The following is a 17751-nucleotide window of genomic DNA, read 5'->3' as shown; positions in this document are numbered from 1 at the left end:
TTTCCAGAAAATGATCTTCATCATCATATGCCTAATTATTGCTCTCATAATTTTAATTATAATATTAGCAGTAACCCTATAGGCATAGTAGAACCACGAGCGGAGGATTTAAAAATGCAATATTGTATAAATACAAAAGAAAACATTGTATTATATGTCAAAACGGTGCAAATTTGATGCCCAATGTATTATAGGCAAGTTTATTTATTTGAAGATTTAAATGAAATGTTTATAAAAAAAAATACATTTAACTGAATTGTGTATGTGTGTGTTTACTTTCAATCGTCTTGAGAGTATACTGAATGACTGTAAACCCAAGATCTGATTTCGAACCAACAAATTGTTTATAAAACGAATTTAGTTGAAGTGAAATCATGTTTTGGTGCTTCGGCGATCTCAGAGGAGTTTCAAAATGTTTTATTCGTCAAGTTCACTTAATAAACCCAAAACGTAGGTACGCGGGATTCAAAAAATTCAAAAAAATCTTCCTACCGTGTAGATGTGTTTTATATTGTGATAGTTAGATTGTAGTTAGAGGGTCACCCATTTTAGTTGGAATATACATTTTGTACAATGAATGTATTTTTTGTGATATTTTGATATTAAATAATCAGCCTGGTAAAATAAAAAATATTTTCATCATGAAGCTTGTTAAATTTAAATGAATCAAAACAATATTTCTGGGATCTAAAATGAGTGACCTGTTTTTGTTTATAATTATTTAATTTATTTTTCATCGAAAGACAAATGCTTTTCACTAATTATTATGTTTGCTGTACTGCCAAACAGTCTTAAGATTTCGAATTTTTGTGCTCTTGACTTTGAAAATTTGGGTTTTAAAGTGTTTCTAAAATGTTTGAAAAAAAATGGTTCTATACAGTTTTTATTATCTAATGAAGCTTATATAAGAGATCACAATATCAGATCTAAGCAATAACTTTTGGCTAAATTATTAAAAATTGACTACAAATTACGATCATAAACATACATGTTTTTTTAACCGTCAATAGTGAGACGTATAAAATGAGCTGGGTTTGCTTAACAATATTTTTAATGTGTTTTGGCAATAAAATATTAAAGGGTCGGAAAACCGAAACGATGGTGGTAAGGAAAAGATGAGATTAATATGTTCTGATAATTTTAAAAATTATATTTGGATTTCTTTAATAAAACATTATATGTGTTAAATTCGGTCTCCATTTGTTGTTTGTCATTTTTTGCAATAACATGCTGCTAACTATAAGCTATACTGCGCTTTTTTTTTATCTACAACAATGTTGGTTTTTAAGATTGAAGAACTAATTAAATAGATAAATAGTGTTTCACACTATATCTTTTCTAATTTTGATATGGTAATCCTTTTTATTTATTCAAAAGTCAATACAAGTTATCGTTTTCATAACTGGTTCTGAAAAGTAAGACATTGGAAAGTGCCACTTTAATTATCAAAATTGGAAAGAAATTCTAATGACTTGGAGCATATGGAGACTGCTTGTTTACATTAATTTTTTAACAGTGGTTTTAAAGGACAACAAATGGGGTGAGGACGAGACTGGCGCAATTCTTGGAAGAAACTGCTGTGATTACAATTAGTAATTGCGTGATAAATAAGTCTTAGGTATGGAGCATTTAAATTATTGCGATACTCATTTAACTATCCATTTCTTTATCGAAAGAATATCGTTTATCTTCATTTATGCATTTATGTGAGAGTATCATGATAATCCAAAGACGGTTGCTGTTTTTTCTTTATATAATTATATTATGTGTATATAGCTACTGCTACAAAAAATTATTGATCCTATTTTATATATGCATATACTACTTATTTCTCTGCAACATATTCTGTTTTATTTGCACCTTATGTAGTTCTGTTTATTATAATTTTCTTTTTATATTGTTTTTGTTTTATTTTATTTCCTAGTTGAGTAAGAGTACAATCGTTTAAAAGAATATTATAATTTTAATCTGCCTAATCATAGTAATTGTTCTTCTCGGCGGAAGTGTGGTTACATATTTTACATAGTGTAAGTATATTTCGCAAATTCATGAATTTTTTTTCGTCGCCAAAGTTGGTATGGTTATCTAGAGGATATATTTTCAAATGTCGTAAACTGCCTAAATTAAATAAAATTTCGGGAAATGGCACACGTTTTCACTGAATTCCTATTTCTATTACCAAAAAAAAGTGGAATAAACGTGGTTTTGAAATAAATGCAATGATAAATATTTGAAATTCAGCTGCCCGTTAAATGCTGTAGAAGGTATCTATTGCTCTTTTTAGCGACTTAAGAAAATAGCAGTGGTGGTAAGCTCATTGCGTGTTTCCATAACCAGATTGCTTTTTTTTTCGGTTTAAGCCAAAATAATGGGCAACGCGAGTCTTTAACATTTTTCGAATTTTATATATATTTTATTTTTGGCGATTAAAATATAGCGACCATCTACACTTGCACACTTCATAAACCATTGACTACTGCCCCGTTGGTATTCAGTGTCTGAAAATTTACCTTGTCTCGTAATGGAAAAGAAATTTTGAGATTGTAATTGTTATTTTTTTTGCGATGGTGCACGCACAATTTCTTTCCCAAATATGGTAAACCACTTTAAACTACACTACACTAAATCGCCACGCTTTAATTTATACTTAACTTAGTGAACTGTAAGGAGAATGTTTATTTTTATGATTTATTTAGATAATAATAGATCCTTTTAATTATTAACCCAGGAATTGAGCACTTGTACATTGCATGAGCACACGCAGTCATTAAAACTTGATAAAATATTTTGTTTATTTTGAGGACTTGTTAATATCGTTACATCGTTAAGCAAACAGTTCACTTTCACCAGTGACATATGGCACCAGGTGTAGTGTAGTCAATAGTGTAATTGTAATAACGGTGTTTTGTTTACAAATTGCAGAAGAAAATTATGATCTTAATATGTCTTACAATTTTGGCTATTATACTAACCTGCACGATTGGAGGATACCTGGGATTGGTGTAAAATATATCGGTAAGTTAAAACTAGTACATTTACCTAATACTCCAAATAGATTGACTGCTTTGTCCTTCAAAATGTTCATGCGAAGCAGCGATAGACAATTTTTTATTACTTCGAAGATATAATAAGAAATTCCATATTTTAATTTTTTTAGAGATTAATTCCATAATTTCTATATGTATGTCTATAATTTGTGTTTTTCTAAAGTTTTGTTTTTTTTCCGTTGCAGGCTTTGTTGAAGTGTTGGCAAGATATCGAGAAGATACCCTTTTTAAGTTCCCCATGCGTAGCTTTAATTATGGATTCATAGGACCGACGTTACGTCATTAAGTTTAGGTAGTCGGAGAAATTTGCTCTAGCAATAAAATGTATTGATTTAAAAAAAATGGTGTGATATAAAACGGTAATTTATTTTATTTTAAATTGATTAGGAAATTCAGAAAGTAGCATTTCAAGAAAATGTGTTTCGATTCTTAAAACAAAAAAAAATATCACTTTGATGTTTATATTTGTATTGATACTTGTAATTATGATGTATAAAATGAAAATTGCGTTTTAAATTAAGAAACGGATCTACTTGTATTTTAGGACTAATGTTTTTAGATTACGTTTAGCGGAAAAACAGTTTTTCTTATAAACAAACCATTAAAGTGCACAATCAGTAGATTTTGGTGAAGGCCTTCAATTACTTCACTTAACTATATGCAGTACCTTTCAAGTACCTGTTGTTGGGTTTAGACGAGCAAACTAGTATACCTACCGTTAGGTACTGGTTACAACTTGGAAGTTGTGTGTACTCCTCAGAGACTTTAATGATGTCACTTTACATTCTTGCTTTTCATTTGGTTTTGTACATAGACGGTCCAATTTTTCATTTCGGTAACTGTTTTTCTGGCCCTTGTTTACCTTTAAATTGGAACCATTGGATAGACGCTTAATTTTGTTTTTTAAACAAGTAAATATACTGTAAAATCCTTTCCGTCTTCCATTTAAATGGTTTCGTGCACTCTATATGTTTTTGAAAATTTAACGAGTTAGCTTTCAAAGATCTCTAACAAAAACAAAAGATATTGTCTTTCTTATAAATGCAAAATGTATTTCGTAGGTAGAAGAAAATAATTTTGCACTGATTAAACTTTTGAGACTTGTATAGTAGCTCTAAAAAAAACTATTGCGATCCGGCTACATAATTCCACTTTTGTTGAAATTTGTTCTGGATTTATTGAACAGTCGAGTCGTTTGTTAAATATAATACCGAATTTAAATGAATACAACGAATTCACTGGAAAAATGTTTCTATATAACGCTGTTCCACGTTCTTTTATATGATTGCGATATTAAATATAATTATCACAATTTTTTATCCATTGTTTAACATCTGGACACAAATTTTTTAACATTGCAGTGGAATTTTTTAGATTCACAAAAAGTCAATTGGTCAAATTTGTAAGTAAAAATATATATTCTTGCATCTGAGTCGATCGATGCAATAAGTGAGATATACTGTAGTTAATACTTTCTTAAAGAGTAGTCCTAATTTTAAATTATAAATAATGTATTAGGTCGAAATATTAATTTAAGGTGAAAGAACTCGTGGTGTTTTCCACATTAATGTTACTGAATATCAGTTAGAGTTAGGGAAATGTCACTGTAAGAAAAATCAGCAATACAACACAATTTCTTCCCCTAACCAATATGGTGGCCAATTGCTTGGAAAATATAATTTTCGTCGCTGGAATAAGGAGATTTGTGAGTGCCTGACTGCATTTGAGGCCTAATCGTTTTCGTTAGTATACTCCCAATTATATTTTCAAGTTTTCAAGGAAATCCGACGATATATTGCTTAGAGGAAGACGTGTGATTTCTAGTGTGTCCTTTTGAAGATTAAGAGCACAAAGAAGAACAAAGAACTCTGTAGTATTGTAATTAAATACATATAAAATTCGTTAGGCCAGAATTTCCTGGCAATATTCTTTTTCATTTACCGTCAACGTCGAAAACTACTTTTAACACCAGCGCCTTAAATGTAAAGAATGCAAAGGTTTTGTTTAATATTGGGTTAACTCGTAACTGTGTTATGAGGGTTTTGTTTTATACGATATATGATTTAATGAGTTACTTAACAAAAATATTATCAACAAAGACAGAAGATGGACTTTATTTTTTGGTCCTTTTTATAATGTTAATTAATATATTAATATTATATCAATCGCATATTTTCTTGCTTAACGCAGTAACGTAGTAAATATTTTCGCAACAATCATAACATATTTGATTGATTTTGATTATTTTTTATAAAAAAATGTCTTGTTGAACTTGTTGAACCACCCGTCTATTAGTATATATCAGTATATTGACTGTAGTTAATTTTTTCTTGATAATTGCGTAACTATAACACTGAGTACAAGAACGCTCATATTTCATAAAAAGGTTCTTTATGTTATCAGATTTTGATTGTGGACAGAAGAAAGTTTCATTGACGGCAAATTGATATTCGACATTTAAAGTTCCTCGATTCAATTTTTTAAATAATTTTTTAATAAACGCTTGTGTTGAGAGTGGTTGCCCTCACTCGTGTGTTGTGACCCGTAGATTAGCCCTGTTTAGCACCCAGCTGTATATGTCTATTGTCTGCTCCTTGTAATATTGTCAAAGATGAATGTGCAATCTTTATCCACTAGGCGACACTTGATCATATCACTGAAAATATACTTGTAAATACACTAAGTGTTATTAATTTGTGGACGTCGGTTAAAAATACTTAGGATAAACTGAATCTATTAAATTTTTATTTTAAAAGCTCTATTTCAGAGAATTTAAACAAATGTTGAAGTTTAGGGGAATGTTATTACTCATTAAACGAAAGAAGTTACCAACTTAAAATAATTATAAAGATATTAAGAGTCGTGTATAAATAACTATACCTGCCAATTGTTAGTGATATACGGGACAAAACCATTTTCAAATACAGCCTCAATTAAAATGTGACATGGGTACCAATTGTTTATTTGTTGTTAGTATTTGTATTAAATATTTGAATTATAAAATAACAAATAACTAATGTCTACAACCTTATAGTGGCTTTTTAAAAAAGTTTTTAGACAATAAAGGAAAATACCAAATATATTATTTTTCCTCGAATAGGAAATATGTAGCAAATAATTATAATAGTAGATGATAAGTTTGTATTCAGTCCTTTGCAGCAATTACAGTGTCGCCTTGTGGAGCTGTACCTACTGTAAATTAGGAGATTTTATTTATAACCTATCTTATATAAAATACATTTTGAATTGAAAGTTACAATAAAACATGTATATCTTCTTACGCGTTTTACTTTACTTTGCTTACCAAACTACAATAAAAATTTAGGGTGCAATTCATTCGGGTTCTTTTGTACAAACAATATTTTGATAAAAATATGCAAACATTCCTTATTTCATTACATATATCTACTAGATATACAGAACACAAAGGAAAATCATTCCATTTTCTACAAAGTTTTTATAGCCCTCAGATCACTATATTATCCAATAGCTTTCCGAAATCCGATAGCGACATCTATCTACAGTTGTGCTGAAATTACTAGCTGGATTGAATCTGACATCTATGAGTAACTCCTTTAACTACTTTTCAAACACAGCTAGCCAGGAGGAAGTGAGACTCGAATTTGGTTCCCCACCGGTAGATGGGGAAACGCAGGGTTATAATTGATTCCTGTGGAATGGAACAAAACCGGATTTTAATGTTTGTCTATCAACAGCTGGCAAATAGTGGTAAATCCTCCATCAAACGTCAGAGGCATACGGGTCGCAAAATTCGCAAACGGTGTGTGTAATCATTCCGCGTGAGCTGAAGCACGATTTTTTCGTTATGCCACTGTAGTCGTAAATTTTCGTTGCTTCAGTTTGCCGTTATAATTTTTCTTTCGATATTTGTCGTGACACCACTTATTATTATGTTTAAGAATATCGTGGTTTTGTGTTTGACTATTATATCGGCAAAGGGTAAGAGATTTTTTGTTACTAAACACATTTTTTCGTAAAAATATGACTCGTTTGTACAAAATTAATTTGCAAAGCTGCTACAATAAGTGACTAATTTCTTTAAAAAAAGGAATGAAAAAGAAATGAATCTTTGTTGGAATCTTTAAAAAATATGTAAGCGGGATAGCTGTCATTTTGTTAATAAAATTATTAATATTTTAAAAACTGTTCAGTAGAATTCTGAAATGGAATAATACATAACGGTGAAATGGAACTTCTAAAATAACTGGTAAGAGTCTACTTCCAGCATAACCGGATGATTTTAAAACACATATGAGCTTGAAATGTAGAGTATAAATTTCTATTTTTTGGTAATTGTCAGTCTAATGGGGTTTTCTATAGCTTACCCCTTAAGCTGCGTGTGATGGGGCACAACATTTTCATTTCAGCTGCAAGACCTCACGATGAACCTTGGTCTCGAAGGTGGTTTCCCCATAACCCCAACGAAGCCGATCCTAATCCCGTGGTGACTGTCGGTGATAACAAAAATCTGTACGATCCTCATCACGGTATCGCAATGGGTGTCGTTGACAAGAGTTGCGACGATGGGAAGGTAGTATTTTCTCTAGCGGGTTTAGATTTAACATAATTCAAAGATTTTAAAAAACAGCATTCTTTGAATTTTTATTTATTTGCCATTGGCTAAATATTTTAAGAAATTTTCTAGTATCTCAATAAAAATTGAAAAATAGAAATAAAAGAATAAAATAAAGAAGAAATTTAATGGACTAAAACCAGTTCCATTAAAAAAAAAAAAACGGCCGCATGCCAAAAGTTGTGCCGATATAAATTAAACCAAGCTTAAATATCCACAGGATACAATTTTCAATTCCATAAAAGCTGTTCAAAGGTTGAAAGAAGCTCTTTATTTCAAAAATGTGGTCTTTGCCGATATAGGCATGACCTTTTTAACTTTTTGCTTCGGTAGACAATAAAGTTATTTTAAATACATCGCAATTAGCAACCTTTTGAAGGAGTAAGCAAATCTGAGGTCAATATTAATCTATTTGTGTTGAACTAAATATAACAAATGGGTGTTGGTGGCCGACAAATGTTGCTGGTGGCCAGTTTCAAAAATTAATAAATGTGATAAACTCCAAATAATATTTGCAACAAATAAAATTCAGAAAATCCCAGTTTAAAAATAACCACAGCTCTAAACGTGAAATTGTGAAACGACTACATCTAATAATGAAGTTGGGCAGGAGGATTACTGAAGTTTTTGGTCCTTTTAAAACAAAAAACTATAACGCTTTTGTTGCTGCTACGCGTGTTAGATATTCATCCAACGAAACTTTTACGTGTCTAGATTATGGGCATCTACGGGCTTTTAGTTTTCAAAACAGTCTTTTGGATGGGGAACTTTTAACCCTCGCATCGATTGTTTTGGATCGAAACGCATTGTGTATTAGAACATATGTTTTTTTTTATTTAGTGTGTTTTATTTTTTTATTTTCCGGAAAACGTTCCTTGGAGTAGATACGAAAACATCGCTGTTCAAAAATTTATACAAATGCTGAAATTAATTATATATATGTGTCCCATTTACAGCATAATTTCTTGAGTATTTTTAAGGTTAAAAGTTGTGGTCTAAAAAGCTTTGATTTCGGTTAGTTTTTAAAAAAGCAATTATAATTATAAAGAGATAATCAATTAGGGTATAAAGTTTTGAGTTTTTTATGTCATGTAAAAAATGTAAATATAATACAAATTTAATGTACAATTGCGTGAAACATCGATTATCAAAAAAAAATGTTTTTCCTAGGGACTTCCAAAAGGAGTAAAAGGAGGGAGAAATTCTTTTTTTACAAAAAATATAATACAGAGTCAAGACCTTCTGAAAATGAGAAAAGACATTTACTTAGCACCCCCTACAAACAAGAGCTAAATTAATAAAAAATTAAAATTTCTCATGTCAAAAAATTCCTGGCCTCAATTTTCGTTAGGAAATTATACAGAAAAGAAGCATTTCACCTATCATCTATAGCAACTTTTAACTTCAAATTGCTTGAGAAATCACCCTGCGAAATATCGGACACTTATTAAATAACACCCTGTATATATATATATTACCTAAAAATGTTACTCAGCAGCAGTAGTTTTTTTGAACAAGCCAATTACTTAAAGTATATTAAGGAATATCTTGTTTAATTTATTTTCAGACAAACTTGCAAATGGATTGGTATATGAATGTTGAAAATTATACTTGTTACGACGATAAAACAACCTATTTACCTCAGGCAACCATCCACCCGATCCACAGTGTAGAACATATACCGACCTCTTACAGTGTAAGTGACTGTTTATCGCTTACATATTAAAAATTACCCTTAATTAAGTGCAATTAATTTGAATCTGAATTTCAGGCGCCGCACAAATGTTTAAATGAGTCCATAGATTATAACGAAGTTATTCCCACTTTGTAAGTATTTAATAATATTTACTTTATTGTTAACTAGTGTAAATTGTAGACATTGCGTTATTATTTTATTGGACTATATCTATTTCACATCATCACATTTGAAATAAAAAAAAATAACTAACGCAATAAGAGACTTATTTGTTTCATGTTTGGTTCCTGGTCCGAGTTGATAGATATTTATCAAAATTGTTGACAGCGGTTTAGTTTCAGTCTAATTGATGGCATGTGGAACATGTGGAAAATCTAGCATTTTTATTAATTAACGAGACTGCATCCTCTACTAAATGTATGGACCAGTCTCGACCAGATGTATCCTGCATGTAAAAGTTAAAAAGTTAATTATTTATCATTTCAGCGGTAGTCATAGACCTTTGTGGGCCAAGTACGGCGAATATACGTTTCTGCCCAGGCAACGATGGTTACATAACTTGGAACACGGAGCCGTGGCCATGTTGTACCATCCGTGTGCCAACAGAAACGAAGTAAATATCGTCAAGAAAATTATCAAGTCTTGTCTTTACAGACACGTCATCACGCCTTACAATTTGCTCACACCAAACAGGGTACGTAATTTTATTTGATTCTGATTGGGGGCCGATTCGAGCGTTTCGAAACCTTTCGAAAATGGCGGAAACGCGAAAATGAAACAGCCAGTTAATGGGGATTATGAAGCGTAAAGTTTTAATTGTATCTGAAAAGTGGAGCGTTACCTCAAAATTATTTAATTAACAACCGCAAAGGAAACTTTTTAAACTTAATCGAGTTTCAGTTATTGAACTGTTTCTTCAATTATTAACTCACTCCCTACTTTAAGAAACCCGGTGCACTGATCACAAATCACGTACTAAAATAGATTGGAAACGCTCATTTTCCACTGTATAACATTTAAATTAGATAGATTCCTTTCTTATCAAAGGAACGATTTTAAATAAAAAAACGGGTTACACCGGTAAAGTCGTAATGTATGTGCATGTAAAAAACAAAAATGTCTTTCGGTTCATTGCAATAAATAAACAAAATTATTTCTCGAATTCTGCAAAACGCGTGTAATATTTTCCTACACACAGAACATAAAATGTGACTTTTCTCAAATTTAAAAAACAGTTACTAGATGTATGGTATCAAAAGCTACTTATTAAATTTGGTAGATAGATGATGAAAAAATTATCCAACCTCTTTAGCCAATTAACTACACTAACTTAATGTAAAAACTCACCTGGGATAAGCAAACAGGGGAACTGATGTTGGTTTTATGCCTTTCGTAACACAAACGACACATTTTCTGTAAATTTCTTCCACTATCAAAACTCTCCACCTAAAAAAGTTTAGAGTTTTTTGGAGAGCGATTGGTCCAATTTCGGCATTCGGCTACACAGCATACTTTATTTAACTTGTCTTTAGCGGAAATATTTACCGAATTTTCTGTCATATATACAAAGTATACAATCACTTTTCACAAATAGCAGAAAAAATACTAAATGTTAAGTACTTTGAGTTGCCCTCGAATTTTTAAAGAACCGTACCTTCGTTTACGAAAAAATGTAATTTTTTTTGGTTTGTGTTGGTTAATTTTGGTTACTTTTGACGCCTCTGCTGAAGCATGGGCGTTGGACAGAGGTTCACCAATTGGCTAGACTTTGGTTCATAGTGCTGCCATCTCTGGCTTCTCAATTAGAAAATGGTGTCGTCAGCGCTATCTGTGTTTTGCCGCTTTTTTTACTATGAATGCAAATTAAAGCTCTCGGTTACCTTACTATATTTAGTTAGTATACTGTGGTGAAAGTATTCCTAGGTTATAGCATACAATACGTTTATTACACACTGCGCTCCGCTCATGCATAATTCAACTCGTGACGCGTTTATCAAACTTGTTTGTCTTGAGCATTTTACTTAAATACTTTCTATAGGTTATTATTTTTTTGCAGCCCATTGCCTTAGTAACCTGGGGGCATCGCTTGGAACTGTCCAAAACGGCCCCGGAAGTCGTGGTCGATTTCATTCGGAAACACGCGCTAAAAGGTCACGAGAAAACACCCAGAGATGGCCAGTACGGCTTTATGCTCGAAGAACACGCGTCGATCGTTTCCAATATTGACGACGAAACTTTATGCCCGAAACATAACGAAAATGGAATTGAAATGAAGAAATAGGAATATCCTGCAATTCCTTACATAAGCAAATGATTTTTTTGATTTGAACAAATTAGGCGAATGCGTAAGTCCAATTTCGCACAATTCGATGTTTTTCGGTTACTTTATTGAGCAAACTCATTATGCCACTCCTAATCGCTTAGGGATTTTAGAATCCATTTTCGGAGGAATGTGATATTTAAGCTAAGATTTATACGAAAGTTGCTGTGAGTTGTTGGCTTATATATGTCTAAATTATAAGGCAAGAAGAATCCCGACATGTCGTTTTTATAGGTCAGGCTATCCAGTTCGTTGAGATGTAATATTTTATTTGGTTGGAGAGAGCTAGATCGTAAATTCGTTACCAAATGCAAATGCAAATTTGGAAGCAATGGGATGCATGAGTACTTTGCAATTTTCATCCTTTTGCCAACAACAAATTTTATAAACGACACTTTCGTTTCAATATATACTTTAAACATCCGAAACCAGAAACAGTGACTATACCGGATCAGTGCATAATTGGACATTTTAGAGCTTAATATTAATTAAAGTAAACACATCTAGGATAGGATATAGCAATCCTAAACAAGAACAGAGTTTTATAGTTGTCTTCCAAGATTTTGTATTTTTTTGCATGGTTATTTGCAAGAGTTAAAAAATCATTAAGTGCAAAACATATGGAAGCTATGGATGACGCAACTATTTAAGTAACATGTCCTAAATTTTTAAAGACAGTTATTTAGATACATCAAATTTTTGACTTTCCTCTAGGATTCGCACCAGTTTGTTGCTTACCACCTCAATTATTAGAAACGACTAAAAGTTCCTCAATTTCACCGTGATTCCTAATCAATTACAAATAATAAAATAATATTCGTTCAAGTTAAGAGTTTAATATATTCGAGACAAAGTTTTGAAAAAAATGAATGTCCGATGGTTATTACTTTGTATAGACCTTTATTTATGGTAACTGAAATACCCATCACTGTCAGCCAAAAACATTGGTTTGTAAACTAGTTGAAGGTTATTTCAAAAGTGTAAAATAATGTCGAGAAAAAGATACCATTTATTTTTTAACAAATTGGTACCTTTGAAAATGAAATTATAACTTTATAAGTGACACTTTGGTTATGAGTAGTTTCAATATATACTGTAAACATCCGATCTCCACCAAACCTTAAACTAAAGAACCAGAAACTGTGAGGATGCCTGATCAGTGTATAATTGGAAATTGTAGAACATAATATTGATTAAAATAAACACAACTAGGATAGGATATAGCAATCTTAATAAGAACAGAGTTTTATAGTGGTTGGTCAAGATTTTGTATTTTTTGTATTTGTACAAGAGTTAAAAAATCATTAAGTGCAAAACATATTCAAGTTCCAACAGGGACGCAAGGGGTGTCAATGATATCATATCCTTTTATTTGACTTTATTATAAAAAACTATATAAGTAAAATGTCCTAAATTTTTAAAGACATTTAGTTAGATAAGATAGATCTCGCACCACTTTGTCGCTTACCGCCTCAATTATTATAAACGACTAAAAGTTCCTCAATTTCGCAGTGTTTCCTAATCAATTACAGCGACGAAAATCAAATCAACCGCTACGAAAATTGTGTTCCAAAATAATAAAATAAAATTCTTTCGAGAGTAGTTTTATACCCATTTATAATGACGTTATTTTTGTGTAATTGATTCCAGACATCGGTCGTAACAAAGTTTTGAAGAAAAATGAATGTCCGATGGTTATTGATTTTTATAGACCTTTAAGGTTTCTGAAATATCCGTCACTGTCAGCCAAAGACGTTGGTTTGTCAACGAAGGTGATTTCAATGTTATTTATTTTTTAAAAAAATGCTACCTTTGAAAATGAAATTAACTCTGCGCAAGGAATGCCTTAACATTCACAAGGTAACATGATATTTTTGTCCAACGCCGTATGGTGAAAATGACGCTGTTAATTAGCAACCTGTAATTCGTAACAATCAACGGACATACCTTTTTTGCAAGCAGCATGACGGTATGTCAAATGGATGACTAGAGAGTGTGAATTTGGAGATCGAATATTTTTAATTTACTATTCTGTGCCAAAGATAGAGATAACGATAGGTAACATATTAGTTACGTATACAGACATAAACGGCCACTAAATTATTTAGTCCTACATGTTTTTGTGGTAAAATTGTTGACCTAAACACGTGTTAATGCTTAGTTATTGTCGTTAGCATAGTGGTTATATTTTATGTATGTTTTCCCTGATAAGTATAGAAATGTTAACTAATATTATATATGTTGGAAACCGTAAAGTCGTATTATTTCCGTCTAATTGTAAATTAGTATATTTTTCGAGGCATGAATAAATACTCGCACAACCAACCAGTACTTCGTAATTTTCTGATAGCTCCATCTGTAAACCACCGTCCAAACCAACGGCATGAATGTTATTTGTAAATAGGAGCTTCACGCTTTTCTAGCTTACTCTACTTATATGGAACGAATAAATTTTTCATGTATTTTTTACGCTTAAATAATCAGTTTCGATTAGCTTGCAATGACATATCACATACTTTTAGCGACTTTTTAGTGTGATTAAACAAAAATTTCCCTTTTGCAAATTTATCAACTCACACGTACCTTTTTTGTATCAAGATATCCAATTACGTTTCAGCATATTCGCTCACAGGATGTTATATTAGAACCCGTGACATTTTCAGCTAGAAAGCCGTACTCAAGCGGTATCAGTTGACGGTCAAAGGAAACGCAATTGATTGCCTTTTTGGACTATTTACAGGCCGCACTGACACATCTCTTTTGTCGGACCAGTTAAACCCCAGGGGGGATCCGATCCCAGGTCTTTGCCGGTAATTATCATATGACTAGATCCCAGCCTTTGTTTTCAACCGAAAAATGTGTTTTTTAATTTACTAAACCAGACTCTTCGACTAAGCGTCTACCTACATGTTAAAAGATTTGAAAATAATACTAGTGCCGATATAGGTATATTGTTTAAGTTGCAGATTGCTTATCAGGTTATTAGGTTCCCGAATTTAATAAATTTGCTACTCAAAAGAGTAAATTTTTATTTAATATTATATAAGCTTTTTCATGTTTTGTCTAGGCTTCGATGTCGGTATTGGGCGAGCGCCTTTCGCTGACTTGCCCAACCGAGTAAAAATCAAATAAAAGAAGATTTATTCTGGGGTTAACCAAAATTTATAATGGAATGATTCTGACAGTCACGAATTTTTATTCGCTTAAAATACTATAAAAAATGATTGTTTTATAAAACCACTTGTTTAGGAGAAACTACTTGCCAAAACGCAAAATAACTGTTAGTTGGGTTTGATACTGAAAGGAATTTCTCTCGGCGAACTTTCAACTGCAATCAGGCAATAGAAAAATAACTCCCAGTTATAAAGTACCTCCCTTTAGGTGCTGCTGCAGATCCAAAGGGAAGCCTATGTTTACATTGAGTTTAATTTAAATAAATTATGCCCTTAACAGCGATGTCGGCAGACTTTAGCTAATTATTTTCGAAATTATTAATTTGTATTTGTATTGTATTCAAGGGCAACGTGGCGTTACTGATTCAAAAATTAGTTCAAAATTGGGTCATACGTTCTAATTGAGCTCGCACTGCTCGGAAATATGATATAAAAATGATTAAAAAAAAATACAAAATATATATTTTTAAAATGAAGTGATTTTAATTTTTTTAAATTTTTGTCTACTTTAAAAGTATAATCCATCTACTTGTACAGTAATTTTATTGCATCGCGTACATTTATAATATAACTTTCACTTTCTTACTTTCAACAAGTGTAGTCTAACACCATCTAAAACATGAAAAGGCCCTTTGCGACAAATAATAACCTTATGCTGCAGGTGATCTTACCGATGGGCGCGAATTGGGAGCGCAGCGCAAAACAGCGTCACCAAAAATGTTTCCTCCAAAAACGAGCTTAACTTTAATTGTATATTTGCGTGTGAAAATGTTAACAATGCGCATGGACAAATTTGTAAGGTTTCGATGAAACGTCAATTGTAACTTTAAATGTCACTTAAATACTTGATTATACACCGATTTAGCGTGTGGGAAGCGTCACTTTACCACGTGAGTTTCTTGTCCCACGGACCCGAGCCACTTCAGACATTTCCGGAATATTATCGCACGGGTTTTGGGGCAATCGCATGTTTTCGGAGATTTTACCGCACGGCTTGAATTTTGACGTTTGTTAATTCTAACGCTCATGTCAGCGAATGTATTCATGTTGTTTTACAAAAATATACTCAAAAACTAACAGCCGTAGAAAACGGATAGTATGCAACACGTTTGGTAAACTTTTTAAGTCAGTCGTTTATTAAACACTCGCTCCGCTCGTACGAAATAAGCTCGTGACGCAAATGCCGTTTACCATACTTGTTGCATAATATACTATATCTATACCATTACTCCCCAATAAACCACAATTCCAGTGGTTTCTCGCATATTAAACATACTATGTTTTTTTTTATTGGACTTTATTCCACTGGCTAACGAAAGAGATAAACTTGAGAGCGGCGCGAGCCATTTCGTTTAAAGTTTGTTTTTGAGAGATTCGGCCTGTGAAACAGAAATTCTCTAAGTGTTAAAAAAACATTTTGACGAGCACCGCACTAGCAAACCTGTTAAATCAAGTGTACGGAGCCCATTTTCAAAGCGCCTTAACAAAGCTCTCCGAGACCATTCATCCTGTCGAAATTTGTAACTTTTATACCTAGTTTCGCAAAAAAAAATCCTTTTCAGTACCATGGGAACACACTTGACACTCGATCTTCTTTTACAAAATAATGTGCCTTTTGAACGGTAAGGGTGACCATTAAACGGGATAAGGCGATTGATATTGTGTCCCTGTTTATGACCAAACTGTAAATCTCGTCCTTATAATTGACTATCTAGTCTATTTGTCTGAAAAATATAAAATTCTTTATTTATAATACGTAATCTGAACTGCTATAAAGTCAAGTCAAGAGCAATGGAGGAGTAAATTTGCAGTGTCAAATATTGGTTATACTCGATATTCTCTTAGATATCTTGTTTAACAGCGGCATAGAAAAATGTAAAAAATGTCAATGTCAAAATGTTACATGTTAAAGATTTATACTGATGCGATTAAATGGAGAGAGAGAGAGAGTGAGAGAATGCAGAACTGATAAAACTGATATTTTTTTCGATTTTTCTTTTCAGGTATGCATTTTTTTTTCAGTAAAGACTGTTTATTATTATCCTAACGATTTGAACAATCAAAGATGACGAATGTTCTTCAAAAAATGTTTCTTAATCCTTTTCTTCTTCGCCGTGGGTTCGGTTTACTCCAAGCCAATTTGCCAGCAAGTATAAAACAATACTTGATGAATTTGGGAACTCGCTGTTCGAATTTAAATTGGCAAATTTGGAGACATCCAGTTAAACAAACAAAAACATACCTACCTATTTAAATAGATTGTAATCCTAATAGAATTACTGGGTTTTTATGCGAGATCGTAAAATTTCGACATAGGATTAATCCAGGTAATCCGTAAAAGCCCACTATTTGTTGGGAAAAAGCTTAAGGTATTTGCTGTAACTCGCTGCTAATTCGAGGTCCTTCCTAGATATGCTTGCTAATCCTCCTGACTCGATAACACGGTTGTTGTAGATTGGATTTTGTTTGTAATCGCCTTTCTATGAAATGTGTTCAGCAACTAGGACATATTTACAATCACCTGGTATTATTCTGGTTGTCTTTTATTTTTAATTTTATTGGGTGTACAGAAAAGAATTGGTCACTTCTTTTGAAGAGAAAAAGTTAGTAACTAAAATTTTAATTCAACCGCCGAACATTTACTTTCACATTGCAGTTACACCTTGATTATTATTTTTTGTAAAAATAGAAAAATAAGATCTCTTATTTTATTAAAACTTAAAAAAAAAAATTTCATCCAAATATTTTTGAAACTCAGGGTGTGTATGATACAAATACAAGGAATAAGGTATAAGAGGTGTTTGCTACTTTAGGAAACAAAAACCATGCAGAAACTTCTCATTATGTTTGCAAATAAAAAATTTATATAACACACAGCATACAAATGACTAGCTATTTTTTATTTGATGGTTCCTTAATTT

The 17751-nt window shown here is 32.0% G+C and overlaps 2 protein-coding genes across 5 annotated transcripts in view; both read left to right on the top strand.

The window, feature by feature from the left end:
* Positions 1-6323, top strand: part of LOC132704211 (syntaxin-1A) — a 51890-nt gene extending 45567 nt beyond the window's left edge. For 2 of the 4 annotated variants that reach the window (XM_060674104.1, XM_060674103.1), the window contains exon 9: positions 8-2916. In XM_060674104.1, the coding sequence (XP_060530087.1) occupies positions 8-82 (75 nt within the window). In that variant the 3' untranslated portion in view covers positions 83-2916. The other 2 variants (XM_060674102.1, XR_009619244.1) reach the window with 2 other exon arrangements.
* Positions 6324-6752: 429 nt separating this feature from the next.
* On the top strand, positions 6753-13912 carry LOC132703853 (uncharacterized). Its single transcript, XM_060673369.1, has 6 exons — positions 6753-7007; positions 7436-7599; positions 9209-9337; positions 9413-9468; positions 9824-10031; positions 11394-13912. The coding sequence occupies exons 1-6, from the start codon at positions 6959-6961 to the stop codon at positions 11616-11618; spliced, it is 831 nt and encodes a 276-aa protein (XP_060529352.1). The 5' UTR covers positions 6753-6958; the 3' UTR covers positions 11619-13912.
* The last annotated feature ends 3839 nt before the right edge of the window (positions 13913-17751 follow it).

Source organism: Cylas formicarius, unplaced genomic scaffold (genome assembly GCF_029955315.1).
Source record: "Cylas formicarius isolate icCylForm1 unplaced genomic scaffold, icCylForm1.1 PGA_scaffold_6__28_contigs__length_40554024, whole genome shotgun sequence".
Classification (NCBI taxonomy): Eukaryota; Metazoa; Arthropoda; class Insecta; order Coleoptera; family Brentidae; genus Cylas; species Cylas formicarius.
This window is presented reverse-complemented; position numbering and strand designations above follow the sequence as displayed.